General features: G+C 53.1%; 1 protein-coding gene across 2 annotated transcripts in view; it reads right to left on the reverse strand.

The window, feature by feature from the left end:
• Positions 1–3,160: 3,160 nt before the first annotated feature.
• The window catches only part of KIF17 (kinesin family member 17), a 43,563-nt gene continuing 19,847 nt past the window's right edge, over positions 3,161–26,876 (reverse strand). Inside the window, exons 6-15 of one of the 2 annotated variants that reach the window (XM_036870024.1) lie at positions 25,069–25,178; positions 20,321–20,468; positions 18,220–18,776; positions 17,210–17,290; positions 15,708–15,913; positions 13,456–13,687; positions 7,473–7,731; positions 6,290–6,357; positions 4,315–4,432; positions 3,161–3,339 (exon numbers count right to left, since the gene is read on the reverse strand). In XM_036870024.1, the coding sequence (XP_036725919.1) occupies positions 3,161–3,339; positions 4,315–4,432; positions 6,290–6,357; positions 7,473–7,731; positions 13,456–13,687; positions 15,708–15,913; positions 17,210–17,290; positions 18,220–18,776; positions 20,321–20,468; positions 25,069–25,178 (1,958 nt within the window). Of the gene's footprint in view, positions 3,340–4,314; positions 4,433–6,289; positions 6,361–7,472; positions 7,732–13,455; positions 13,688–15,707; positions 15,914–17,209; positions 17,291–18,219; positions 18,777–20,320; positions 20,469–25,068; positions 25,179–26,876 lie in introns of both variants that reach the window. The other variant, XM_036870015.1, reaches the window with a different exon arrangement.

A 26,876-nucleotide genomic window follows, 5' to 3' on the forward strand; every position in this document is an offset into this window, starting at 1 on the left:
CACCGGTAGGAGGCGGATACTCTGAACGCTATTGGTGGAAGGGGCGCGCGGCTCCGACTCTCGAAAGGAAAAGGCTCAATCCTAGAGAGACAGCTCTGCTGCCGCGGCCAATCAACAGGGTTAATAGCCCTTTGGTTCCGCCCATCCCGGGCTTCCGCCCGGAGCCCAGAACCCGCTTCCCGCCGGAGCTTGGGACGGATGGGCGGATCCCGCTTCTTCAACCTATTGGTCCTGGTCTGAGCCGTCGCGTTCAGGACAGGATCTGGGGCAGTGGCGGCGTCAACTCGGGCCACCTCCTCGGTCTTCACTGGCCCAGGACAGATTCGACTAGGAACAAGGCCCCACCCCCACTGTCTCCAGGGAGAAAGTGGTTGGAAAAAGATCAGGGACCGCGGAGGGGGTGGGGAATTTGTCCTGCTGCTCACGGGCCCAGGGCCTTGGCGCGAGCCTGTCCTCCCCGGCCTGGTGGACCACACTGGAGGCAGTGTGGATGGGCGGCGGACTGGCCTACCAATCAAAAGCTCTAGCTGAGTTCATTTCCAATCCCCGTCTCTCACTAGCCCTGTTACCTGGGCATTTCCCTGGTCTCCAGGCCACTGTCCTAGGCTGGCGATAGACACTGGCGAGGCCCAGCTCTCCTACTTACCTGTGTGCCTTTGGAACAGCCTTGGCTCGTGGGAGGACTAGGGCGGGTTTTGAAGCACTTCGTGCAGAGCCAGTCTGAGCTTCCACTCAGTACTGCTGGCCCCCGCCCCTTCTAAACTGACACGGGGGCAACCCGCTCACCTCAGACCTGCCTCAGTCCCACCACGGCTCTAAGTAAAAGCTACCACAAGCATCTCCAAGACTTCAGCTATTCTCTGGGTCCCAAACACAATCCCAGGGCAAATGGTGACGGTAACTGTGGAGAGCGAAGGTAGCCGTTCTTTTCTGACCTCTTATACTTGTCCACCAAGCCAAGAATGCGGGGGCAAAAGTCAAAGTCTCGCTCTGTGCATCTCCTTAATGGATTCTACCTCCATCCCCTGCATGGAAGGTTAGGGCTGCACGGACAGTTAAGCCTCTCGCCCCTAGCTCCTGCCCCGCAGCCCAGCCCTCCTGCCCTTCTGCACACAATGCTACGTCAATCCACCTCAAGCTCAGACCTGATGGTGCCGGCCGTTGCTGAGCAGCCTGCCACAGCTCAGGGGCACCCAAAGGCTGTTCACGCAGGTCTCCACCTAAACGCATCTGGGCAGCCTCATCAGCCTCTCCATCCCTGCTCAGGGCTTCCATGGAACAGTTCTCCTCCCACCTTTAACATACCCTGAGCTTCCCCACCTCCTGCCTTTTGTTCATGCAGCCCCCTCCACCAGGAACCCTCTTCTCACATTCCCATCTTAAGCCCCGCGATCTTCTCCATCCTTTATGGTAGCCCTACCCACTGCTGCTCCCTTCACAAGGGCACTCTGTTCCCCATAAAGACCTGATCTTACATCCTCTTGCTCAAAGTATGCACTGCGGCCTGACTCTCCTTAGACTGATCTCCAAAGTTTCCTAATCACCTTCCACCCTAGCTTCTCCAGAGCGTGAGCTCCTTGGGCCAGACATGTGGCTTGTGGCAGGTATCACAGTAATTAATACAAAATATGGAGGGGGAGGATTTAGGGGGACTAACACAGAGCACCTGCTACACACTGGGAACTTTACACACTATCTCATTTAACCTTCACGATAACCCTATGAGGTTGGTATCCCCATTTCACAGATGAGGCTCAGCGTAAAATGAGGCTTAGGATAGCACCAAAGGCCAAGACTTTTCCCTCAGATTGTGGGCCCCTCCCACAGGGCAGGCCTGGGATACAATGGGCAAAGGGATGGGTCTGTCTTAGGCAGCTGGGGTAGCCTGGATTCATTTCTGGCCATGTTAGGACATGCAGTTCCAGCACAGCCCCTGAGGGCCATCAAGACCTGGGTCTTCTCTGGGCCTCAGCAAGATGTGGCCCCTATTTTCCAAAACAAGGACTCTGCTTTCCTGGGTCACAGATCCTTCAAGGATCTAACGACAGTTCACATTCACATGCTCTCCCCAGACAAAATGCACTTACACTCACAATTACAGGGGATTGCAGGAACCCTGGAGCCTACAGGCAGTTAAGAATCCCGGCTCCGGGACTTCCCTGGTGGCGCAGTGGTTAGGAATCCGCCTGCCAATGCAGGGGACACGGGTTCGATCCCTGGTCCGGGAAGATCCCACATGCAGCGGAGCAACTGAGCCCGTGTGCCACAACTACTGAGCCTGCGCTCTAGAACCCGTGAGCCACAACTACTGAAGCCCACGTGCCTAGAGCCCGTGCTCCACAACAAGAGAAGCCACCACAATGAGAAGCCCGCGCACCGCAAGGAAGAGTAGCCCCCGCACCGCAAGGAAGAGTAGCCCCCGCTCGCCGCAACTAGAGAAAGCCCGCGTGCAGCAACAAAGACCCAACGCAGCCAAAAATAAATAAATAAATTTCAAAAAAAAAAGAATCCTTGCTCCGAAAGAGCTTCCCCATGAAGGCCAGGCAGTGGCAGGGAGGGGCCCCAGTGATGCTGTCAGAGGATCAGAGAAGGGCAGTTCATCAGTTAAAGGCAGTTTATTAGGGCAGCTTAATGTGGAGTGGCCTCCTCTGGGCCGCAGACCCGCTGGGAGTGGGCAGCGCGGGAACAGCTGCTCCAGGACTCCTGTGCCCGTCCCACAGGGCTTCCTCACCAAGCGGGGCCTACTAGATGGAGGCACAATTTTCAATCGCCAAGACATTGAGCTTGACCCATGTGGAAGTCACTGCCCCACTCTATCGGGCTGCTAGTGAAGGCCTTGAGGCAGAGCTGAGGTTTCTGAGCCCATGGAGGCACAGGACAACACTGGTGGGCACAGTGGCGGGCAGATGAAAACACTGACGTGGCGTGGAGAGCCGGAGCACGTCTCTCCAAGGATGGTCCAGCCTCCAAGGAGCTCATGCCCCGGGCAGAGTGGGCTCTCTGGGTAGCAGGGAGGGGACTGTGCCTTCCCAGGGCCAGGGCCCCCTCGGGCGCCCCCAGGACTGTGGGGGGCAGGTGGGAGGAGACCTAGCTGGGTCTTCCCCAGAGGGGCCTGGCAGTCTCACGGAGCCCAGAGGCAGGGCAGCAGCAGGCAATGTGTTCACAGAGGCTCACCGCCAAAGCTGCTTTTGCTTTTCTTACGCTTGGCCTTGGTGAAGGGTATGTCAAGGGACTCAAGTCGGAAGGGCCGAGGCTGGGGCATTTCAGGGGCCTGGGTGGGTGGGATGGCAGAGCTGTTGCCAAGTGGGGAGCTGAGGCCTGGCGGTGAGCTGTGATGTGCTGTGGAGAAGCAGGGCAGAAGCGCTGGTAAGCCAGGAGCGCAGAGGATGGAGAGAAAAGACTCCGTGTGTGTGGGGTGCAAAGTCTGGTCCACCCCCCACCCAGCCAGAGGCCCTGCTCCCGCAGCTGGGACCCCAAGCTCTGAGAAGCTGCTCTGGTTGAGGCCTTGGACCCAGCACTACATGTGCATCCAAAGGGTCTGGGCTGGGAGCATGGAGTTTTAAAGCCTCAGGCTGAGGCAGCCTGGACTGTCAAGCCACACAAGCCTGGTTCAAATCCCTGCTCCACCACTTCCTGGAAGTATAACCTTAGGGAGCCACTTCTCTCTGAGCCTCAGTTTCCTCATTTGCAACATGGGCACGATGCCAACTACTCAACTGATGTCAGTTTCTTTCCTGTCCAGCTTTTCCCTCCTTATTCCTCAACTCCACCCATTCTGTCTCTCAAATAACCTCTGTGTAGAACTGAGATTTGCTTTTTATTGGTATTTTATTGGAAGCTCTGTGGCCTTTGATTTTAGTTTTAAAAGCAGAGGAACAAAGTGATTTTCGATTCTTGCTTGTAAAAGTGTGTTTTGCTTTTGTGGTCCTGTTTGCCCCCACTTGGCTCAATGGGAGAAAGTCACCATACTGGCATCTGAGGCAGCTGGTGAGCAACTGACCAAGTCCCAGACAACTCCAGGCTGGGGCCCAAGCTGTGTGCTGAGGACCTTCTGCGTGTCGGGGAGACAGAGGATCCAGCTCAGCACCTCCCCACCGGGGGACGGAGTGGGGGAGGAAAGGGGAGGCTGTGTACTGAGCCCTTCCCACCTCATCTCACCTCATCCTGAGGAGAAGGCATATCCCCCTCAGTTTACAGCTGAGGAAACTGAGGCTCAGAGAGGGAAAGGGGTTTCTGACCCAGGTCTGTGTGACTCCAAATCCTCCAGAGCGCTCAGGGAGGGCCTGGGGGACAGGAGGTGGGCAGGGTACTCACTGAGGCTCTTCATGGGATTCGTGCTGAGGATCTGGCTGGCCCGCTTGGGCCGGAAGTAGTTACTGGCAATGTTTTCACTGTCACTCCGGCTGAGCATCAGCCTGTAGCGGTCTTCTTCCTGCTGAGATTCCAAATCCTCACAGGTTAAGACCCCTTGTTTTTGCAGTTCTTATCTGGGCCCTTACCCAGGGTTCAGCAGGCTCTGCCAGCCTGGGTGGCAGGGCTGCCCTGAACCTCACTGCCCACATTGGTGTACCCTACACTTCAGACCCCAGACACTTGCAGTGGGATCCAGGCAGCTCAGGGCAAAAGGGTCACAGTCACCAGCCAAGCCTACACATGCTCCTCCCCACCCTCCACCCCCATCTTCCTTGGGAAGCGAAGTGCCTTGTTCCTCCTGCAAAGCTCAAAACAAGGTCCATCGGGGCAAGGACGATGTTACACACCCTTAAACCCATCACAATATATTCACAGAATAGGTAATACAGTACTCAGCTCGTGAGCTCACTTATGATCATGAGAACTAGAGTCCCAACATTTTTATCACCAAGGACTAGCATTTTTCACTGCTATAGTGGATTTCTTTTATTCAGCCTGAATCTCTTCCTTCAGGGAACTACCCTTCTCCCACTTGACATGGTCCTGGTGGGGTGATCATTCATAGCACCCTAATATCACCACTCCCACCTGCCCATCCCCTTGCTACACAGCTGGACATGTGATCCAGACTGGGCCAATCACAGAACTACATCTTCTGGATATAGTCATTGGTCCAAAAGTAGGCCCATGACCCAGGCAGAGCCAATCAGAATCTTGCCACACGCATTGGTTTAAGGATGCTCTAAAAGACCAGGTCTCTCTTCCTATTGGATCACCAATTGCTAGCAGCCATCTTTCCTGCCACATGGAGAAAGCCTGCCTGAGTCCAAACCTAGGATTCCAAGTGAAACAGAGCCAAAAGGTCAAGAAACACACAGAACCAGGACTGGCTGAGCCCCTTGATCCAGCCATGCCTGAAACTGGTACACTTAACATGAACCAATAAATTCCCTAGTTTGCTTACTGGAACTAAAAGCATTCTAATATAACCCATTTGGGGTCCCAGGTTAAGAATGGTTGTTTCAGGAACAACTTAACACTTTTTTTTTTTTTTTTTTTTACAAAGTTAAGGCATCAAAAGCAGCCAATCAGAGCTTTAACCAGCCTGAGTTGCTCAGGCGGAGATGCTTAGCTGGAATTCATTAACCTATGAGTGGCCTTATCATGACTGCAAATGTATTTTCTGTGTAGGTTTTCCAAAATATCTGTAATGGTTTAAGGCAGTGATCAGCAAATTACAGCCTATGGGCCAAATCTGGCCCACAGACTGTCCTTGTAAAGTTTTATTGGAACGCAGCTGTGCTCATTTGTTTACATATTGCGTATGGCTGGTTTTGTGCTATCATGGCAGAGTTGAGTAGTTGTGTCAGAGACCATATGGCCCCCAGACCCTAAAATATTTACTGTTTGGTCCTTTAGAGAAAAGCTGACCTCTGCTTTAAGGATATATATTTGTTGTAATACAAAATAAGGGAGATATGAAATAAAGTGACTTCAGAATCCCAATGACTGTTTATGGAAACTCTGAGGATGCTTTCAGTCCAAGGGTACCAGCTGGGACCAAGGGAACCAGAATGAACTCCTTGGCCACTGGGATTGAAGCTGAAGCTTCTGTCCTTCACCAGCAGGGTGGGCTGCCTTGAACCCCTGCTTTTCCTCTGGTCTTTATGCGCATAAAGGGCTTTTGAATGAGGGCCAGAGGGGGTGGAGGGTCTGGGTGCAAAGAATTACACAGAAAGGGTCCTGGCTCAGCCCCCCACTTTAATCATGAGGTGGACAGAAAGAGTCCAGTTTCTACAGCAGCGCTGACCCACTGCGCCTTGGGGGCCAAGCCTGCCCGGTGCCAGCTCTCCCCTCGCTCTCCCAGAGACCTTACCGTGCCTGGTTCACCGTTGTCCGCTGTGGAGGTTTTGCGGGCTGATCTGTTCTGTAGCCCTGTTGAAACTGCTATGAGAAAACAGAAGCTGAGGTCACTGCTGCCTGGAATGAGGGCCAGAGGGACGGGGGGCTGGGCGCTCAGGCGTGGCTCAGGCTTGGAGCCAGGGGAGGACACCTCCCAGCCCAAGCAAGGGGCTGGCTTTGGGAAACAGACAACAGGAGGGCTCAGACCAAAGAAGCCACTCCCCTGCCTCCAGGCTAGAGAGCAGGTGGGCGCAGGGAGAAAGGCCACTCTGCCTGCAGACTGTGGGAAATGGGGTGGCTGGAGTTCCAGTAGGGATGGTGCCAGTGCCATCCGTGATCGTCAGAGATGTAGGACCTGGATGGGTACCCTCTGACCAGGTGAGGACCAGTGCGGGCCCCGTGGGATGTAGGAGACTGCTGCTCCCTGAATGGGCAGAGCCAGCAGGTGGCTGGAGAGGATCCGCCGCAAGTCTGACCCTACTCGGACTCAGTGGAGGTGGGGGAGCCTTCAAGATCATCTTTTCCAACCCCTTCTTTGTGACGATCAGGGGACCAAAGCCCAGAGAGGGGCATTGACCAACATAACGTCACACAGGAGGTCAGCAGCAAAAGCAGAAGGTGAACCAGGCCTGAAACTCTGAACAGCTCGTTTCTGTCCCTGGCCTACAACTCACCGCTATGACTGTGATTTTGGATAAGTCACTTACATTCTCTGAGATTCCTCATATGTAAAACAGGTGTAAAAAATCTTTGTCCTTCACAGGGTTATTGTAGGATGAAATAATGACAATGATGATCACGATAAGAAAATGTACCACACACTTAAAATGCGCCAGGCATGGCTCTAAGGGTTTTACGTGTACTAACACATTTTAAGCCACCCAGCAATCTTTAAGGAAAGTGCTGTTATTCATCCCCATTTCACAGAGGAGGGCACTGAGTCCCCAGAAGGTCACACAGGGAATGGTGGAGCCAGAATTCCAACCCACATCTGTCTGACTCTTAGGTCCCCAACATTTTGGGTACCCAGAGTCACATGTCTGCTGCACCCACAGCCAGCAGGGAGAGGTGCATGGCCACCTGTCAGCCTGCAGGAGGGCAAACTGTGGAGAAGGGCGGGGACAACTGGTGGTGGGCAGCGCAGCAGAGCTCCTGACCTACTGGGAGGCTGGTTTTCAGGATGATGGGCTGGGGGATCTTCCAGAAGCCATTATCCTCATCCCAGCAGGACTCGCGCCTTATCTTCTCCAGGTTGCTATAGTTACAGTCTCGGCGAATCAGGGGCTGCACCTGCTCCAAGAGCTGCTGGAAGAGCATCAAGTCACGTTCCTGCCGACGGATGGTGGCCAAGTAATCGATCTTCTCTAGCTCAAACTCTGACTGCAGATCTTTGATCTCCACCTCTGCCACCCGAAGCTAAAAACAAAGGATGACAAGCAGTGAGCAGGAAAGACATGGACACATCTTACCATCCATCTGACCTCTGCATCCGCTCCCTGCCCCTCCGGCCAGCCACTCATCCTCTGCTCACTGATCCACTCACCCATCCATTCTGATCTCCACCATCTGTCCTGTCATCCTTCCATTGATTCATTCACCTTCCCTCCCACCTCTCCACTCAGGGTTTAAATGAGCACCTACAGGGTCCACAGCCCTGAAGAAAGCAGGAAGAAAAGCTGATCATCAGCCCCCACTTCCAGCCCTCAGTCTCTATCCCACACTCATACATTTTATTCAGGAGCCTTTCAGAAGGCTCCACACATAACACTGTAGTCACCACAGTCCTACAAGATCTCAGAGAACTGTACAAACTCTTTTTCTAAAAGAAGCAATAGGCATAAATTCTCAGACTCAACAGTCCTTGCTCTCCCACTGCCACAATCCTGTTATGATGTGACAAACACCAGACTTAAGAATCAGACCCACCTTGATTTAACCATGGGTTCCAGATTTTTTTGAACTCCTGCCCAGGTCTGCCAGACTGGCCCTCCATAGCCTCCTAAGCATGGGGACTCCCAACTCCAACCAGGCCCTCCCTGAACCCCAAGACACCTTGGCGCAATCTGTTTCCTCAAAGAGCAGGGACAGTTTGATTAGTAAAGAAGCCTGTTTTAAATTCATGGGAGGGCTTTCCTGGTGGCGCAATGGTTAAGAATCCGCCTGCCAATGCAGGGGACATGGGTTTGATTCCTGGTCCGGGAAGATCCCACATGCCGCGGAGCAACTAAGCCCGTGAGCCACAACTACCGAGGCCGCGTGCCACAACTACTGAAGCTCACATGCCTAGAGCCCATGCTCCGCAAGAAGAGAAGCCACCGCAATGAGAAGCCTGCGCACCGCAACTAGGGAAAGCCTGCGCACAGCAACAGAGACCCAATGCAGACAAAAATAAATAAATAAATAAAATAAAATAAATTTTAAAAAAATTTAAAAATAAATTCATGGGAATGATAGTCACATGTAACCACCTGAGAACAGAGGATGCCTGGTAGGACACAGGTGGGCGGGGAGCCATCAGGGAGGGGTGGGTACACAGGGCCTTCAACTAAATTAATTATGCTCCATGAATGTAGCTAGATAGTAGATACATGGCATTCATGGTAACAATCTTAATATATTTTTGTACATTTGTAATCATTCACAATGATTTTTATAACAGCTTTATTGAGATATAGCTGTGGTTGAGAGTCCGTCTGCCAATGCAGGGGACACGGGTTCGAGCCCTGGTCCGGGAAGATCTCACATGCCACGGAGCAACTAAGCCCATGCACCACAACTATTGAGCCTGCACTCTAGAGCCCGCGAGCCACAACTACTGAGCCCGAGTGCCACAACTACTGAAGCCCATGTGCCTAGAGCCTGTGCTCCGCAACAAGAGAAGCCACCACAGTGAGAAGCCCGCGCACCGCAACGAAGAGTAGCCCCCGCTGGCCGCAACTAGAGAAAGCCCACACGCAGCAACGAAGACCCAAGGCAGCCAAAAATAAATAAATTTATAAATTTATAAATAAATAAATAAATAAACAAATAAATAAATAATGCGACTATGAACATCAGTGTACAATTTTTTGTGTGGATATATTTTTGTTGTTCTTGAGTGTAACTGCTGGGTCATATGGTAACACTATGTTTAAGCAATTGAGGAACTTCCAGACTATTTTCCAAAGCAGTGTATGAGGGCTCCACATACCCACAAACAGTATATGAGGCCTCCAATTTCTCCACATCCTCACCAACATTTGTTATTGTATGTCTTTTTTACTACAGTCATCCCAGTGGGTATGAGATGGTATCTCACTGTGGTTTTGAGTTGCATTTCCCTAATGGTTAATGATGTTGAACATCTTTTCATGTGTTTATTGGCCATTTGTATATCTTCTTTGGAGAAATGTCTGTTCAGATCCTTTGCCCATTTTAAAATTGGGTGGTCTTTTATTCTTGAGTTGTACGTTTTTTTAATATTTTCTAGATGTAAGCATCTTATCATACTATATGATTTGAAAATATTTTCTTTCATTCTGTGAGATGTCTTTTCTCTTTTTTGATAGTGTTCCTTGAAGTGCAAAAGTTTAATTTTTTTTAAATACCTGCTGGTTCTTTTTTTGTTTTGCTTTGTTTTGTTTTGGCTGCGCCCTGCAGCTTGTGGGATCTTAGCTCCCTGACCAGGGATTGAACCTGGGCCCTCAGCAGTGAAAGTGTGGGGTCCTAACCACTGGACCGCCAGGGAATTCCTACAAAAGTTTAATTTTGATTAAGCCCAATTTATCTTTTATTTCTTTGTTGTTTGTGCTTTTGGTATCATACCTAAGAAAGCATTACCTAATTAAAGGTAATAAAGATTTAAACCTGCATTTTCTTCTAAGAGTTTTATAGTTTTAGCTCTTCTATTTAGGTTTTTGACTCATTTTGCGGTAATTTTTGTATACTACACGAGGTTGGAGTCCAGCACCTTTCTTTGGCATGTGGGTATCTAGTTGTCCCAGCATCATTTGTTGAAAAGACTATCCTTTCTCCATTGAATCATCTTGGCACCCTTGTTGAAAATCAACTAACTGTAAATGTGAGGGTTTATTTCTAGACCCCCAGTTCCATTCCACTGATTCTATATGTCTGTCTTTACACCAGTACCACTCAGCCTTGATTACTGTAACTTTGTAGTAAATTTTGAATCAGGAAGTATGAGTCCTCCAACTTTGTTCTTTTCAAGATTATTTCAGCTATTCTGAGTCCCTTGAATTTCCATATGAACTTTAAGATCAGCTTGTCAATTTCTTCAAAGAAGCCAGCTGGTTCTTTGAGAGTGATTGCCTTGAAATCTGCAGATCAATTTGAGAAGTATTGCCATCTTATCAAAATTAAGTCTTCCGATCTATGAACATGGTATATCTTTCCATTTATTTAGGTATCCTTTTCTCTCTCTCTCTTTTTTTTTTTTGGCCACGCTGCGCAGCATACAGGGTATCTTAGTTCCCTGACCAGGGATTGAACCCATGCCCCTTGCAGTGGAGGTGCAGAGTCTTAACCACTGGACCGCCAGGGAAGTTTCTATTTAGGTATTCTTAATTTCTCTCAACAATGTTTTATAGTTTTTGGAATATAAGTTTTGTACTTCTTTTGTAAAACTTTTTCCTGGGCTTCCCTGGTGGTGCAGTGGTTAAGAATCCACCTGCTAATGCAGGGGACATGGGTTCAAGCCCTGGTCCAGGAAGATCCCACATGACTTGGAGCAACTAAGCCCATGCGCCACAACTACTGAACCCGCGCGCCTAGAGCCCGTGCTCTACAAGAGAAGCCACTGCGATTATAAGCCCACGCACCACAACGAAGAGTAGCCCCTGCTCGCTGCAACTAGAGAAAGCCCACGTGCATCAATGAAGACCCAATGCAGCCAAAAATAAATAAATAAAATAAATTTATTTTTTTAAAAAATCCATTTTAAAAAAAAGGGATTGGAAGCAGGAGAGGAACTCTATCGTCCAGGCTGTCTTTGAAGGGGGACAGGCGCCAGGAAATGCTGGCTGCCTCCAGAAACTGAGAATGACCATGGCTGACAGCCAGCAAGGAGATGGGAACCTCAATCCTACAGCCACATGGGAATAAATTCTGTCAACAATCTGCAAATGGATTCTCCCCTAGGACCTCCAGAAAGAAATGCAGTCCTGCCATACTTTCAGTTCAGCCTTGTGGAATTCTAAGCAGAGAAACCAAGCCACGCTCTACCTGGAATCTGACCTACAGAACTGTGAAATAATAAATCTGTGTTGTTTCAGGCAACTAAATGTGTGGTAATTTGCTACAGCAGCCATAGGATACTAATGAAAAGCTCTATATGTAAAGCTGCGCTTCCATATGGCCAGAAGAGTATGCTATCAAATAGGAAAACCTAGCAAGCCACCCAGAACCTTTACCTCTGTATGGCTGTTAGCATAACTGATGCCATCCTGGGCCCGTTCAGTTCCTCTTGTCCTTTCACGGACCCTACCTAGGGCTGTACAGGGTAGTAAATCTCTTCTGTGTAGGGCTTTGTAGTTAATAGATATTGTTTAACTATGATTAAGTCCAGGTGGCCTCTATGCTCTGGTAGTCTCCAAACAATGATGAAGACTTTCCCTGATGCATTCCCACTGCCCACAAGACTAGTTACCCATTCATAAATCTTGACTTAAAAGTGCTCTTCCTGTTTTCAAGTACCTACCCCCACACGCTAGGTAAATACAGAATTGTCCCAACGGCCCCTCGGTGCTGCAGAGCGCAGCTGCGAATGCTTCCAAATTGTCACCTGCCCAATCCCACCCTGTGAGTACCTTACCCTATAATCAACTGATCCATTGATTATATGGAGCTGCCTGCCTCGTTTTTCTGTCCCAGGGTATCTTAGTTTGGTGGGTACTTTTTGTTCCCTCCATCCTCCAACAACCTCTGCATTCAATTGTCACTGAGAGTGCAGAAAAACAAGACATTATGAAATAAACAGAAGTGAGCAGATGTATCTAATCAAAGCTACTGTAAGATACAGAAAATGAAAATCAAAGCATTTCAGAAGAAGAAAATTCCGCCCAAAGCAAAAGCACACGGAACCAAACAGATTAAAAATATAACTCGACACCCCAGTGTGAATAAAGTTTCCTTAAACAAGCACTCACAGATGTGAAATTTTCAAATCAGAAATCCAAAATCTTGAAATGGACAAAGATGAAGAAGATGTCAAGTGGGACATTAACACAAAACGAGGAAAGAATTTTTCAAAAACTTAAGATATGTAGACCAAAGTACAAGAAAGACCAAATTCAATTAAAGACATAAAGGGTATTAAGAAAAGGCATGAAAACAGCCAAGAAAAATTTAAAACTAAAGACATTTAAAGAGGAAAAAGTATCAGCTTTATGCTTTGGCAAGATCCCTTGGTCGCCTGTGTTGAGTGGGGATGAGGAGGGGGGAGCAGGTGGCCAAGGAGGACATTATGAGGCCCAGATCACCCGGAGGATGCTCTGAACGACACACAAGTGTCCGTCACAGATGGCACAGCCTCATTCTCCTCTTGTCCTCACTCCCCAAGCTCAGCCGGGTAGCTGCCCTTCTGTTCCCCGAACCTCGGACCTCATTCCGGGCACTGGACGGTCTCTCGGCCCAGACCGCTCTTCCATCAGGTCCCACCTGAGAAGTCACCACCTCCACCAGAACGGTCCTGTCCCCCCCCCATCTAAGGTGGCCCCAGGAACTTCTGGGGTTCTGCTAATGCTCGGTGCCTCCATCTGGGTGCTGGTTGCACAGGGCACTCACTTTGTGGAAATGAATTCAGTTGTGCATTTGTGATTTGGGCATTGGTACTTAAAAAAAAGTAAAAACATAAAAATAAAGCCGCCCCTACCTCCTGCCAGCCCCCCATTCTCTTCATCGGGCTACCCCTCCCTAGAGTCTCTTGCTTCTTTCTCTGCTGCGTTGTTTCTTACACACACACACACTTTCCAAGAGTGCAGAGACGCACCTGTCACCGTGACAGCTTCCAGAATAGGGCGTGTCATACAGCAGGTACCGAATACATACACGCAGGTGTCAAGACCGGGTGTGAAGGCCCCGCCCAGCGTTGCCTGCGTGTGGGGGCGGGGCCAGCGGGGGCGCGGCCTGAGCCCAGGGCCTCACCTTCCTCTGCATCTTCTCCAGCAGCTTGCTCTTGGCCCTCACTTCCTCCTGGATGGAGTCGTAGACGTTGAGCAGCACCCAGTCCCCGCTGTCCTCGTCCGAGTTCTGCAGGGCCGCCACCAACTGCTTCTTGCGCTCGTCCGCATACCGCTTCCGCCGCCTGTGCTTCTCCTTCAGGTCCTTGTTCTTGGCCTGCTCCCCCCCGACCACCTGCTGCTCCAACAGCTGCAAGCTGCCCTCACGAAGGAGAAAGCAAACGTGACAAAGTCTGCCGAGCACTGAGCACTGGATGTCCAGCCTGATCTCATCGACTCCTTCCAACAACCCCACTTCACAGACACGTAAACTGAGGCCCAGAGAGGTGAAGCTGCTGGCTCGGAATCAGACCCCGCATTCCTGCCAGATGCCCCTGACTCCAAGCCTGTGTGCTCAGCCACCCAGCTGGTTCTGCCCCACAGGAAGGGCGAGAGTCTCCCTCTGGAGCCAGAGCTGCTCCACCCGCCTCCCGCCTCCTAGGACTGATGGTGCCACCACAGAGCAGGCTCGCGGCCGTGCTCCCAGGCAACCTCAAGGATCAGAATACCCCTGGGTTGTGGAGAATGTTCCATACAGTCAGTGCATAATGTTTAATCAGGGAACATTATGAACAGTTCGTTTTCTTTAATATTTGTATCTAAAATGCTAAAAAAAAGTTTAGAGTTTTGCCTCTAAAAGTACAAATTTGAAATAACTACAAAGGCTTATGTAGAACTCCCTACTCTCTAATAAAGCACCACAGAAGTATTTTAGACTCTGCCTCTTTCCAAAGGGACATAAGGGGAGTATAACCAAAGATGTTCCCAGGATTCATAACAGGATAGGAGCTCATGCTCAAGGGAAAGAACGGGACCACGCAAACTGAGCAGCCGGGCCCAGACCCGCTTCAGGCTCAGTTCTCAGCTCGACAGCAGCCAGGATACAGGGGAGGCACATGCAAGTCACTGCTCTGCTTAAGACCCTTGTAGGGTCCCCATCAGGATGAAGCCCAAGCCCCGGGGGCACACAGGGTCTCCCTGTCTCACCTCCCTCTGCCGCCACCACCCCTAACTCACTCCAGCTTCAACTCAGGGCGGCTGCTTCTCCAAACACCCAGACTGTTTCCACCCTCTGCACCTTAGTGCCACCTTAGGTGCGCCCTGTACCTCAAATGCCACCCCTGAGGCATCTTCGTGCAAACCTTATTCAGGTGTTCCCTCTTCTGAGAAGCCCTCTCTGACCACACTCCAGACCACACCGTGAAAGCCGCCACATGAGCCATGTGTTTTCTTTGTGCGCGACACCAAGCTCCCGCCTCTGTAGGCGTCGTCTCATTTGACCCTCACAACAAGCTTCTCGAGATTCTCACTATCACCCACTGTATAGATGAGAAGCTGAGGCACAGAGAGGTTAACCTCAGCCTAGGTGGTAGAGCTGGGAAGTGGTAGAAGCGGACGGGAACCCAGGCAGTGACTACACAGAACCTGGTTCTAACTGCTCCAGAACCTGCCTCCCCGGGCCTCGTGTACCTGCCTGCCCCTGGACTGAGAGCCCCTTGAAGGCCAAGGCGACATCCCATCTATGCTTGCATCCTGGTGCCCAGCACGTAGTAGTTGCTCAGTTAATGTTTGAACCGTGGACTGTGGGGTCCGGAGGGGGCTGAACCCCTGGCCGTGGGGCTGACTCTGTCATGGAGGTGAGCCTGACAGTAAGCTCATCTACAGAGGTGAGAACCAAGGCTCAGAGATGTTAAGCGACTTGCACAAAGTCGCAGAGCAAGTGAGGAAAGCCCGGCCCCGCAGGTGGCCTCAGGGTGTATTTGGGGTGGCTTGTCCCTAGGGGGAGCACATCTTCCATCAGAGAGGAACTGGAGGCTCGGCTGGCAGCTGGGGAAAGCCTGCATCGCCTGCCCTGAGCTCCTGAAGCCTGCAGGCCTGGCCCCTCGAAAACCAGGCGGGGACAGTCCCTTCCCTCCCTCCTGGAGCAGCTGATCCCCCGCAGGCGCCCTGATGGGATCTGGTGGCACCTGTGCTGCTTCGTGAGCAGAGCCCTGCCACCTGGCTGCCCCGAGAAGTGACCATCCCTGCCCCGCTGCTCCTGGAGAGGATCAGCCACATCAGGAGAAGACCTGGGTGGGGCTCAGGAAGAATCTATGGGCACCTCCACCCCTGCGCGCAGGGCATAGCTCCCTCCCGCCCCACGTGGGGTCCCACCACCCCCCGGGCTCAGGTGCTTACCGGGCAAGCACCTGCTGCTGGTCCACAGTGGGCAGTAGGTCATCGGTCAGCACTGCCACCTCCATACTGTCCCTTCTCGCAGTTGTCATGGCCAGCAGAGACTGAGGCTGAGCCTCCAAGGCCACGTGGGCTTCACCCTCGGCTCCCACACTGGGCTCTGCTGCCAACACCACCTCCTCGGTCACTCCCGGGCCCAGGTCAACCTCCTGAGCACAAAGAGAAACCCAGGTGGAGGCGGGAGGCCAACTCTTGGACACGAGCTCACAGCGGCCTCAATCCCAGACGGGGGCAGCCCGGCCCCTGGCAGTCTGGGACGGATCACTTCTGGCTCGGGCACACCCAGTTATACAAAAATGCACCATTTCCACCAACAGCCCCCCAAAACGGTCCCCCAGCTCCCTCTCCCACCCCTCACCCTCCAGGCTACACACGGCAGCCAGGGGGATTTTCTTAAAATATAAATTGATGCTTCACAGCCTCCCATCACATTTGCAGTAAAATCCAGTTTCTTCCATGGGCTGCCGCACCCTCCGTGCCCGCTCCCTGCCTTCTCCCCCCAACCCCATCCATCCTGCCACTTCTCTGACCTCCTTTTCTGTCACTGAGAAAGTCAAGATCTTTCCAACCCCAGGACTCTGACACTTGCTGACCCCTGCTTGGTGCTCCCCCCGGCGCCTTCTTCCTGCTTCGGTCCCATCTCAATGTCACCTGTCGGCCGGGGCGTCCCAACCTCCCTGTCTACCATCTCCTAAGAACCTGCAGCACCGGCTCCTACCCAGAGATCAGGTCCAGAAGCCGGCAGATCGCTTTCTCTCTCCATAAATGTGGGCAGATTTAAAGCCTTCCTCCCACTGCCCTTGGCCCGTTGTGTTCTCTGAAGCAGAAGAGAAAACAAGGGTGGGGTCTGAGAGCAGCAGAGCTCAAAATGGGCCCCCCACCCCCGCAGGGGTTCCCTGATGGTGCCTCCGGGGCCCCCAGCCCCTGCTCTGCGGCCCTCGTCCACCGCACATGCTGGGCCTCTATGCTTTAGACAAGGGCTCCACGGCTGAGGAAAGTTTGAAAATCGCTGTGGATCAGTGGCCTCTTATTGACAAATCAACAAAAAGAGAGGTGATGGCTCTTCTGATTTGCACGCTGCTTTGAGATGGGAATAAGCTGGGGGAGGGCTGGGGTTGTTGTCCCTAGTTTTTTTTGGTTTTGTTTTTGTTATTTATTTATTTATTTATTTATTTGGCTGCACTGGGTCTTAGTTGCAGCCCGTGGGATCTTCACTGCCACGTGCAGGACCTTCGTTGCGGCGTGTGGGATCTAGTTCCCTGACCAGGGATCAAACCCGAGCCCCCTGCATTGGGAGCGCAGAGTCTTAACCACTGGACCACCAGGGAAGTCCCTGTTGTTCCAGTTTTACGAGTGAGGAAACTGAGGCCAGAGAGGGAGGAGACAAGCGGAAGCATCCGGGAAGAATCAGGCCCCTGGAACTGCCCCCGCCCGTCAACACTCACAGTCCTGGGCAGGAGGTCGTCGGGAGCCTCAGCTTCAGACCTGAGGTCACCAGGCTCCAGCAGATCTGTCCGGGAGGGGTGCTTGCGAGAGAACGGGGGCAGGGGGAAGAGGAGTGGTTGGGCCAGAATCATCCTTTGCTGCCCTGCCCTGCCCTGCCCTGACCTCCCCCTTCAGCTCCCCACCTGCTCACCAACCCCACCACCTCTTCCTGAGGGAAGGAGGGGAGACTAGATGAGGGGGGAGAACAGGGGAGAGAGGAAATGGGGGAGAGAGGAGAGACACCGCTATGTTGCAGGAGCGTTACCTGCATGACCTCACGTGAAGCACGTGTCAGCATCCCCATTTTATAGATGAGGAAACTGAGGCCCAGAAAGGTGACTGGACAAGGTCACACAACTGAGTGAGTGGTAGAGCTGGGATCTGAGCCCAGGTCCGATTCAAAGGCCTGTGGTCTTTATACCCACACAATCACACACACGGGAAGGGAAGGGAAGGACAAAGGGGAGAAAAGAGAAAAAAAGATTTTTAAACATAAAAACAGAGGGTTGAAAAGGGAGAAGGCACTGGGCAAAGGGGCAGGACGGAGGAAGAGCAGCATCTCAGGATTCCTGGGTAGCCCCTGAAAGGTAGCTGGATTCTCACAGAAACTCCTCCCCCACAAGAGCATGAGGGTTGACCAAGGCCACCTCCAGCTCTTTCAGGCCTGGAGCTCAGTGTAACCATGGCAACCAGCAAACTCCCTGCACAGATGACCCTCCGTCAGCAAAACAGGTGCCCAGCTGGCATCGCCTGGGATCTCAATCCCAACCTTCCTACTGATTTACAGAGCGTTAGACAGAGCCTCTCTTTCCCAGACCCCTGAACACCTGAGCTGTCGCCACGCCAGAGCCACCACAGAGACGGTGCCGGCGGTGCTGCAGCAGCAGAGGTTAGACGTCTGCACATACCCAGTGACCTCTGTGCCCCAGCTGAGCTCTGCCCCCATGGCATCCTGCGTGACATCAGCTACCTGCGTGGTGACCTTGGGTACGTCTGCCTGGGGCACGTCCAGCCCGGCCACCGTGGAGGACAGCCTGGCCAGCCTGGCTTCCACCTCGGCAAATGGGTCGTGCAGGCCCGGAAGTAGCTCCAGGGCCCTCAGGTGGGGCTCTTCTCCCTGGAGGAAGGGCTCCTCCTCCCACAGGGGCTCCGTGGCCTCCCGGCTGACATCCTCATCCAGGAAGTGTCCACTCGGGGCCTCCACCTCGGGCACAGGGCCCTCCAGGCTGGAGGGCTCCCTGGGCCCAGGGAAAGCCGTGGAGATGAAATTTTCTTCGCGCGTGGAAGACTCATCAGACCCAAGAGAAACCTCCGACTCGGAGGCCTCCACCTTGGGCAGTTCCTCAAACCTGGAAGAAACCTCAGTCTTGAAGACACCCTCACTGGGCAGGGTGCCAGGCATGGAGTAGATCTCGGGTTTCACAGCCATCTTGTACTGGAAAGTAGGTGAGTACTCAGAACTGCTGGCAAACTCAGCCCTGGACATGACCTCGGCCTTGTAGAGGACTTCTGCCTTCAGGACAGCCTCTGCAAATAGAGACTTTCCTTTAGCTTTTCACAGGGTGGACAGGCGGGACCCTTCCCTGGAAGCCGGCCCCAAGCTCACCATCTCCAAGAGACCAGCTTAAGAGTCAGAGCCTCCCAAGCCCCCAAATACTGGCTTCCCATCTCTGCCCGTCTGCGCATCAGAACTCAAGGCCTGTCTCCTTCTACCTCTTCCAGGAAGCTCCTTCCCTGACCAGCTCCATGATCTTTCCATTCTCTGACCTCCCCAGCCAGCCATTATGTGCTGGGCTCTTACCACTCTGCCTTGGGTCTGCTCTTAATACATAAACTGACTTCCCTGCAGGTATTATTGTCTCCAAGGCAGAGAGCTCCCGATCAGCAGGTTCCACACCCAAGACACTCAGGGGCCTCGCCGGAGTCTCAGGGCCCTTATCCACAGGATAAGCTAGAGCCATGGGATATAATGAATGCTGTGGATGGATATTAGCGAGACCAAATAAAATCCCTTGGAGGCCTGATATTCAAAGTGGCCTGGAGGGAACACTCCCAAGGACAGAAAGTGCTAGAATCTGCCCTTCCCTCTTCTTCCAGGTCTACACCAAAAGGGGCATCTCCCTGCCATCTGGGATGGGAGGTGATCGCACAGGCCTCCTGCTCCCAGCTCATGGGCAGTAGACCAGCTCCTTTACATCCCAACCTCTTCTTTGTCACCATGTCCTGGGCTCCCCTGAGAAAGTCCTGATGTCCCCTTTGCTGAAAGAGACATCCACTCCCTAGCTCATGGCCTGAACCTCTCCAAGCCTGAGTTTGCACACCTGCAATGTGAGGATGCGGTGAGTCCCAACTCACTGAGGGAGTTCGGGAGAAGCACCTACCTACCCAGTACCTGGCACCCGCAATGCCCAATAAACGGTACCAATGATATGAACATACTGTCATCATTACGAGGTGGATGTTATAGTAATTGAGTATAGTATTTGAGTATTAGGAAGTCGGGGCTGCCTGGCAGCACAGGTGTCTGAAAGATAGTGGTGGGATGGAACATTCTAGAATGTCAAATAGAAGATAAAAATTTCCAGGAAGGTAAAAGTTCTTGCTAATGATTAAATGCTTATTTGGGGATGTGGTTGCTTTGGTAACAAATGGTCTCAAATGTGAAAAGAGACTGTAGAAGATGTAGAAACTGGGGGAAAGGACTTACCCATAAAACATGGGTGATATGTTATAGCTCTAAGTCAACCTTGGGCGGCGATCCAGCCCATGGCCAAGGCATCACGAGGCAGTGCTGTGGGTAAGAATACTGGCTCTGGAATCAGACTGCTGGGTTCAAGTCCTGGCTCCACTTTACCAGCTGTGTGACCATGGGCAAGTTACTTAGCCTCTCTGGGCGTCAGTTTCCTCATCTACAAAGTGAGGGTGACTGTGGTGCCTGCCTTGCTGGGCTGTTGTGAGGACTAAATAGAACTGAGCCTGGTGCATGGAAAGTGCTCTATAATGTCAGTCAGTGGGGTGAGGAGGAGAGCAGGCTGGCCTCCCTCCTGACGGCTGGGGGGGCGGGGGCCCACCTGTCTCCTTGCGCAGGTTCTCCTCCAGTGTGGACAGCTTCACATCGTACGAGTTGCGCATGGCAGTGATGTCCTCCTCCAGCCGGGCCCTGGACTCCTGCTCTGCCTCATAGTCGGCCCTCAGCCGGGCCAGGCGCTCTTCATACTCCTGGCAGAGGCGGGGGGATAACAAGAGGGGCAGCATTTTACCACCACTTCAAAACACAGCTTTCAGTAATCCTCTTTTGTCATTCAAACAATACAGAAAATACAAATAAGCCAAAAGAACAAAATTAAAATTACCTCTGCAACACTAGGATGATTCCTGGCTGGTGAAGACCCTTCTGCACTTTTCTCTATACATTTTTAATGGGCTAATAATATGCGTATCTGTCTGTAATCTATTTTTTCCACAAAGCAATAGATCACGAACACCTTTCTGCATCAAAAAATATGTTTTAACCAAATAGTCCTCAAGCCATCAAAGACAAAATGTATTTTTATGCATCTGCTTCTCTCTCCATCTTTGCCATCACCACCAGCTCTCGTCCGGGCCTGGTTCCCCACCTCCACTCTTGCTCCAAACCTTTCTCCACACGGCAGCTACGCATCCATAGATCATGTTTCAGTGGCTTCCCAAGTTGGAGGATAAAAATCTAACCTCCTCAACTTGACCTCCAGTCACCAGTGATCTGGACAGCCCACCCCATCTTTGCCACTCTTGGGCACGCCAGGTGCCTTCCACTCCTAGACACGCCCACTCCCCCCCACGGCCCCCACCCCGCCAGCCTCAGGGCCTTTACCCTCACTCCCTGGCAAGCTCTTCCCTTCAGTCCTCAGCTTGGTAACAACCTCTCAGAGAGGCCTTCCCTGGTGACCCTCTCAGAAGATCGCCACCACCACTCTCTGTCACTTCACTTATTTCTTCTTAGCCTGGATCATAAGTTCCATCATTCTCTGCATTTGTCTGATTATAGATTAACCGTCCAGCTTCCCCACCAGAGAACACGCACCCTCCCGTCTTGCAGCCTCGGTGCTGAGCAGAGAGGAGGGACTCGGGGAATCGCGGCTGAATCAGCAAGTGCATGAAGCAGAACTGCTAGGCAGGCTATTCAGGTGTCTGATATGCGTCCCCCACAGGGAGGGCCGGGCCTTTATGAACTAATGTTCGTCTGTGACCCGCTGTCTTCTGGAGCTGCTCCTGACAGAGGGGCCTGCAGCAGCAGTAAGCCAGAGGGGCGGGACGGGGTTAAAGATGGGAGAGCCCCTGCACACGCCCACATCTCCAGATCCCCCAGGAAGTACAGAACCAGCATAGAATCCTACAACAGCACAGACAGCAACAGCACAGACGGCAAGACCTGGGCTCTCGGGTTGGAAGAGGAGACAGACAACCATTAAAATTTAATGTTTTCTGGGACTTCCCTGCTAGTCTGGTGGTTAAGACTCTGCGCTCCCAATGCAGGGGGCCTGGGTTCGATCCCTGGTTAGGGAACTAGATCCCACATGCTGCAACTAAACAGCCCACATGCTGCAACTAAAGATCCCGCACGTGGCAACGAAGATCCTGCGTGCCGCAGCTAAGACCCGGCACAGCCAAATAAATATATTTTTTTAAATGTAACATTTTATGCAGCACAGTTGAGATGCATTGAGCCTCAGGGCGATACCTGCAACATTACTGAGAGCCAGGGAGGGTCCAGACTTGCCCAGAACCACGCAGCTCTCTGATGGCCTCGTGGAGACCTGTAGCCCACGCCCCATCTGCTTTCTCCTGCCCCTGCCCCCGCCCTCGCCTTCTTCCTCATCCAGCTGGGATCCCAGGGCCCAGCACTACATCCATCCCTCAGCAAGCACCCCTGACTCCCTCACTTCAGCACCCTCCCCTGCTCCCTCCAGCACAGCCCTGACCCCAGTTAAACCCAGGCCTAGGCCCAGTGGCACCTACACCCTCAAAGACCTGGCTGGAGATGCGCACATGGACCCGCACACACGGACCCGCACACACGCACCCGCACACACGCACCTGCACACACGCACCTGCACACACGCACCTGCACACACGCACACACGGCAGCACCGGCTTCCCTTCTCACCTGTAAATGTGTGATCCCGAATCTCAGAAGGACCTCTAAGTGGTGTCCCACCCCTTCCTAGTCCTTCCAGCTTCCCTCTCTCCGAAACCCTCCGCTCCCCCCATTGCCTGTCTCGTCCTCCACAGAGAGCCCTGAAGAGGGCAGAGGTGAACTCCCTCACCCTCCCTCTGCCCGAAAGCTCTGTGTCCTCTTGTGACGGTGGACAAACCATCCAAAGCCGAACCCCCCCACAGAAGGACTCTGCTCCTTCAGTCCCCCCTCCCTCCTATACCTCGAACTTCTCCCTCGGCACTAGATCATTCCCCACAATCCACAAAACATGCTCTACTACTTCTTTTTTTTTGCCACACCATGTAGCTTGCGGGATCTTAGTTCCCTAGCCAGGGATCCAACCCAAGCCCTGGCAGCGGAATCCTAACCACTGGACCACCAAGGAATTCCCATGCTACTTCCAATATTAAGAACAATAAAACTCTGCCTTGGGCCCACCTGCGCCTCTGGCTCCAGCGCCCAGCGCCTAGTAGGTGCTCAGAAAATGTTTGTTGATGACTGAATGGGGCAGGGGGGCTAGAGCGCAAACCCAGACCTCCAAGCCCCGGCTGGCACCTGTTACACAGCCCAGCCTCTTCCAGCAGCAGGAAAGCCGCCTTATACCCACTCTAGAGATGAGGAAACAGGCTTGGAGAGCTTAAACAACCTGCCCGGGCACAGAGCCCGTAAGAACTGGACTCACAGAATGTAAAAGCCGGATGAGCCCTAGGAATCTTCTCGTCCAAATCCCCTGGTGCAGCTAGAGACGGAAGCCCACGGAGTCAAAGCTGCAGCCCGTGGCTGAGCCGACTCCTGGCCCGGCACCCTCTCTGTTACACACAGGGGCCACCTCCCTCATCCTCAGCATCCTGACTGGTTCAGGAATGGAAAGGAAAGCACAGTCTAGGCACACAGAGAGTCTTAAGTGAAAGAACAAATGGGAGGGAGGACAGACCCCCTCAACTCTTCCTCTGAGTGTGGCTCACAGAAGAAACTCCAGGGCCATAAAATAGACTTGGTGGTGGCAGCCCCAGGGGACAGCGGTCTGACGCAGCGTCCACTAGGCTGCCCTTGAGGAGGAGGCAGGCGACCCCCATCCCCAGAGCAGTAGGGCCCTCCAATCACTGGCTACTCCAGCATCCGGCCCAGAACAGCGGTCTTCTCCCTTATGACCACTGGGGGGCGACAGCGCCCTGCACATCACACAGCCAGGATGCCTGCCCACCCAACCCGGCTTCCTCAGGGAGGAGGCTTCCATCCCAGCCCCAGGCCAGCCCCCCCGCCCCACGCCCCCCTTCCACATACTGCTTTGTGACCAACGTCCACCTGTCCCTACGAGATTCCAAAACACACCCTGAAGCGCAACCTCTCTCATCCTGTGGGCTTGCGCTCAGCCATCCCCAAAGGCCCCCTCCTCCTGGGACCTCCCCACCCCACCCCGGGGAGCCGGGCCCAGGGCTCCAGAGCTAGCCTGCCCCTGCCCCTGCCCCAGGAGCTCCCAGAGCAGCAGAGGAAAAGGCAGAATGAGCGGCTGAGTTCCCAGAACCTTGACAGGGGCCCGGATGGGGCCGTCCAGGAGCTACAGTTGAGCCTCTCCCCAAAGAGTAAAAGCCTCCACCTGTCATGGGCAGCACCTGGGGGCTCTTTGGTCGATTTCTCCCAGCCTTCCAGCCCACAGGACCGAGATTCCCCCAGGCCGTACCCGGTCTGCCTCCCAGAGGCTGGGCCTCAGGCCCCCGCAGCCTGCCCAGGGCCTCTGGGGGCCCCAGGGCTGCTCCCATCTGAGGTCATAGTTGAGTGGCAGAGGCCCCAGTCCCCGCAGAGCTGTCCTTCCCTGGCATTAGGTTTTCCACCAGGAAGAAGCCAGTGCCCTACCTACAGGGACCATCGAATGTCAAACCCCACCACATGCTCAGGTCTCAGAATGCGGCCCTCAAATGGCAGGAACCTCCGGAAATCAACAGAGCCTGGAGTCAGGACGGAGCCTAAGCCAGGGGTAGGAGGCGCTGCGTGTCTGGCTGTGTAAGTGCCCCTGGGGTCAGCTCCGCATCTGTAAATCAGGGTGCTACCTACCCTGCTGGGTCCCAGTGTGCTGGAAGCCACAGTTGTGGGAGGACCCAGGTGCCCCGAGGTGACAGCTTTTGCTGGGAGGTTAACGCCCCACTTATCCACTGGTCAAGTCAAATGGGTGCCCAGGGGTCCCCACGGCCCACCCAGGCTGCCTGCTCTCAGCCCAGAGCCCTTCCATCCTGACCTCTTCGCCGAGGCACTGGCCATCCCTACCGCCAGGGATGCCCTCTCCATTGCCATCAATCCACAGCCAGCCCTTCATGCAGTACAGACGAGAGATGGCGCCCCTGCAGACGCCCACAGCCCTCTCTGTTCTGCGCACAGAGGCACCGACGGGGGACGGACTGTACTCTGGAGTCAGGAAACCGAGTTCAAATCCCGGCTTAGACTCTCCTTAGCTGTGTGACCTTGGGCAGGTCATGGCACCTCTCTGAGCCTCAGCTTTCTGAGCTCCAAAGGGAGATTGGAGTACCAACCCCAAGGTGATGGTGGCGGGGAAATGGTATCATTCTGGAGACGGTCTCCTGCTGGGCCCCACCTGCCTGCCCCTTCTCCACCTGCCCAGGGTCTCACCTCCCGGATCAGCTGCTTCTCGGCCTCCGTGTCGTGCTGGATCACAGATGGGGGCAACAGCTTCTCTTCAATCTGGACGGGGTTTGGGGGCACCTGATTGTTCAGCAGGGCTGGGAGAAAAGCAGAAATGAGGGGCTGAGACCAAGGTGCACATGGTTTGCAGGAACTAAGCAAAAATCCGTAAAAAGGCAACTGCGTGCTCATTCAAATAAGACCTCAAAGTACTGAACTTATTTCAAGCATGCCTCTGTGTAAGATGCTCATATACTCATCCAACAAGTATTTCTTGAGCACCTACATGTTCCAGGGCCTGGGGGTTTGGCACTAAACAAAACAGACAAGACTCCACACACACATTGTTTTCAACTGGGGGAGAAAGGTAAGCAAAATGCATAACATGTTAACAAGGTGATATTTTCTTAGAAGAGAAGGAAAGCAGGGAGGGTGCTGAGAAGTAAGGATCAGGGGGAAGGGCTGCAATTTTAATAGTGTGGACAGGAAAGACCTCTTAGACAAGGTGGGAGGAAAGCAGTTATTTGAAGGAAGTGAGGGAGTGGGGCGGGCAGAGATCCTGGGGACAGACAGAAAGGAATGGTGAGTGCAAAGGTCCTGTGGCAGGCAGGGGCTGTGACTGTTTCAGGAACAGCCGGGAGGCCACTGAGGCTGGAGCAGAGTGAGCGAGGGAGAGTACGAGCGAAGAGCAGGTCAGAGAGGGAAACTCGCAAGCCGGGGCGAGGGCTTCAGCTTCAACTCTGGGTTAAACCGGGCCATTGGAGGGTTTGGGCAGGGCAGTGAAAGGACTCGCATTTGAACAGGAGCTCCCTGGCTGCTGTGTGGAGAATGTACTGGGGGGACAACAGCACAGATTCTGGACCTGCTTTAAAGGTGGAGACAACAGGATCTACTGCTGGATTAGACTGAGGTTTGAGCAAAAGTGACAAGCCCAGGATGACCCCAAGGTTTCTGGCTTGAACACCTGGAATGAGAGAGGTGTCACTGGCTGGGGACAGCTGCAGGACAAGCAGGTCTGGGAAAGGTCGAGAGTTCAGTGTCCAATATGTTAAGTTTGGAATGACAATTAGGTAGATGGCCAGATGTCCAAGTCTGGAAATCAGAGGACATGGTTTATCAATCAGGTTTGGGTTTTATTTCCTGATGTTTTTGACAGCCTGGGGGACTTGATGGCCAGGAAGAGACTGCCCCTCCCAGGGCCAGCCAATTCCTAGAGGGAGTAAACAGCTTGTCCAGAGGAGCCCCCCTTTCATATGCAAACCAACCAATTCCGAGTCCACACCCACCTCTATCTAACTCTCCCACACAGCCAGTATTTCCCCTGCCCAAAGTCAACCGGGGCCTGGACCAGGCAAGCAGGGACAGCCCTTATGCCCCAATCCTGCCGGCTTACTCAAGCTAGCCAGTCCTGAGCTGTTTTTCCTGCATGGCTGTGTCTTTCCACCAAAACTCCGATAAAGGCTCTGGCCCGGGCTGTCCCTCGCTCCTCTCTGCCTCCTGACCCACACTGGTGCTTCCCCCTGTGGCCCTGCATGGCGTGCCTCTCATTTTCATTACCCTTTCTTTCAATGACATTGATCTCTCTGTGTCACCACTCAGTCACCTTTATAAATTAAGACCTGGACACGCATCACACAGCCAGGCAGGGGGTCCACATGTGAGAATCATGAGCACGGAGGTGGTGTTTAAAGATGTGAGACCAGGGCTTCCCTGGTGGCGCAGTGGTTAAGAATCTGCCTGCCAATGCAGGGGACACGGGTTCGATCCCTGGTCCAGGAAGATCCCGCATGCCATGG

The sequence above is a fragment of the Balaenoptera musculus genome, chromosome 1, assembly GCF_009873245.2.
Source record: "Balaenoptera musculus isolate JJ_BM4_2016_0621 chromosome 1, mBalMus1.pri.v3, whole genome shotgun sequence".
Taxonomy (NCBI): Eukaryota; Metazoa; Chordata; class Mammalia; order Artiodactyla; family Balaenopteridae; genus Balaenoptera; species Balaenoptera musculus.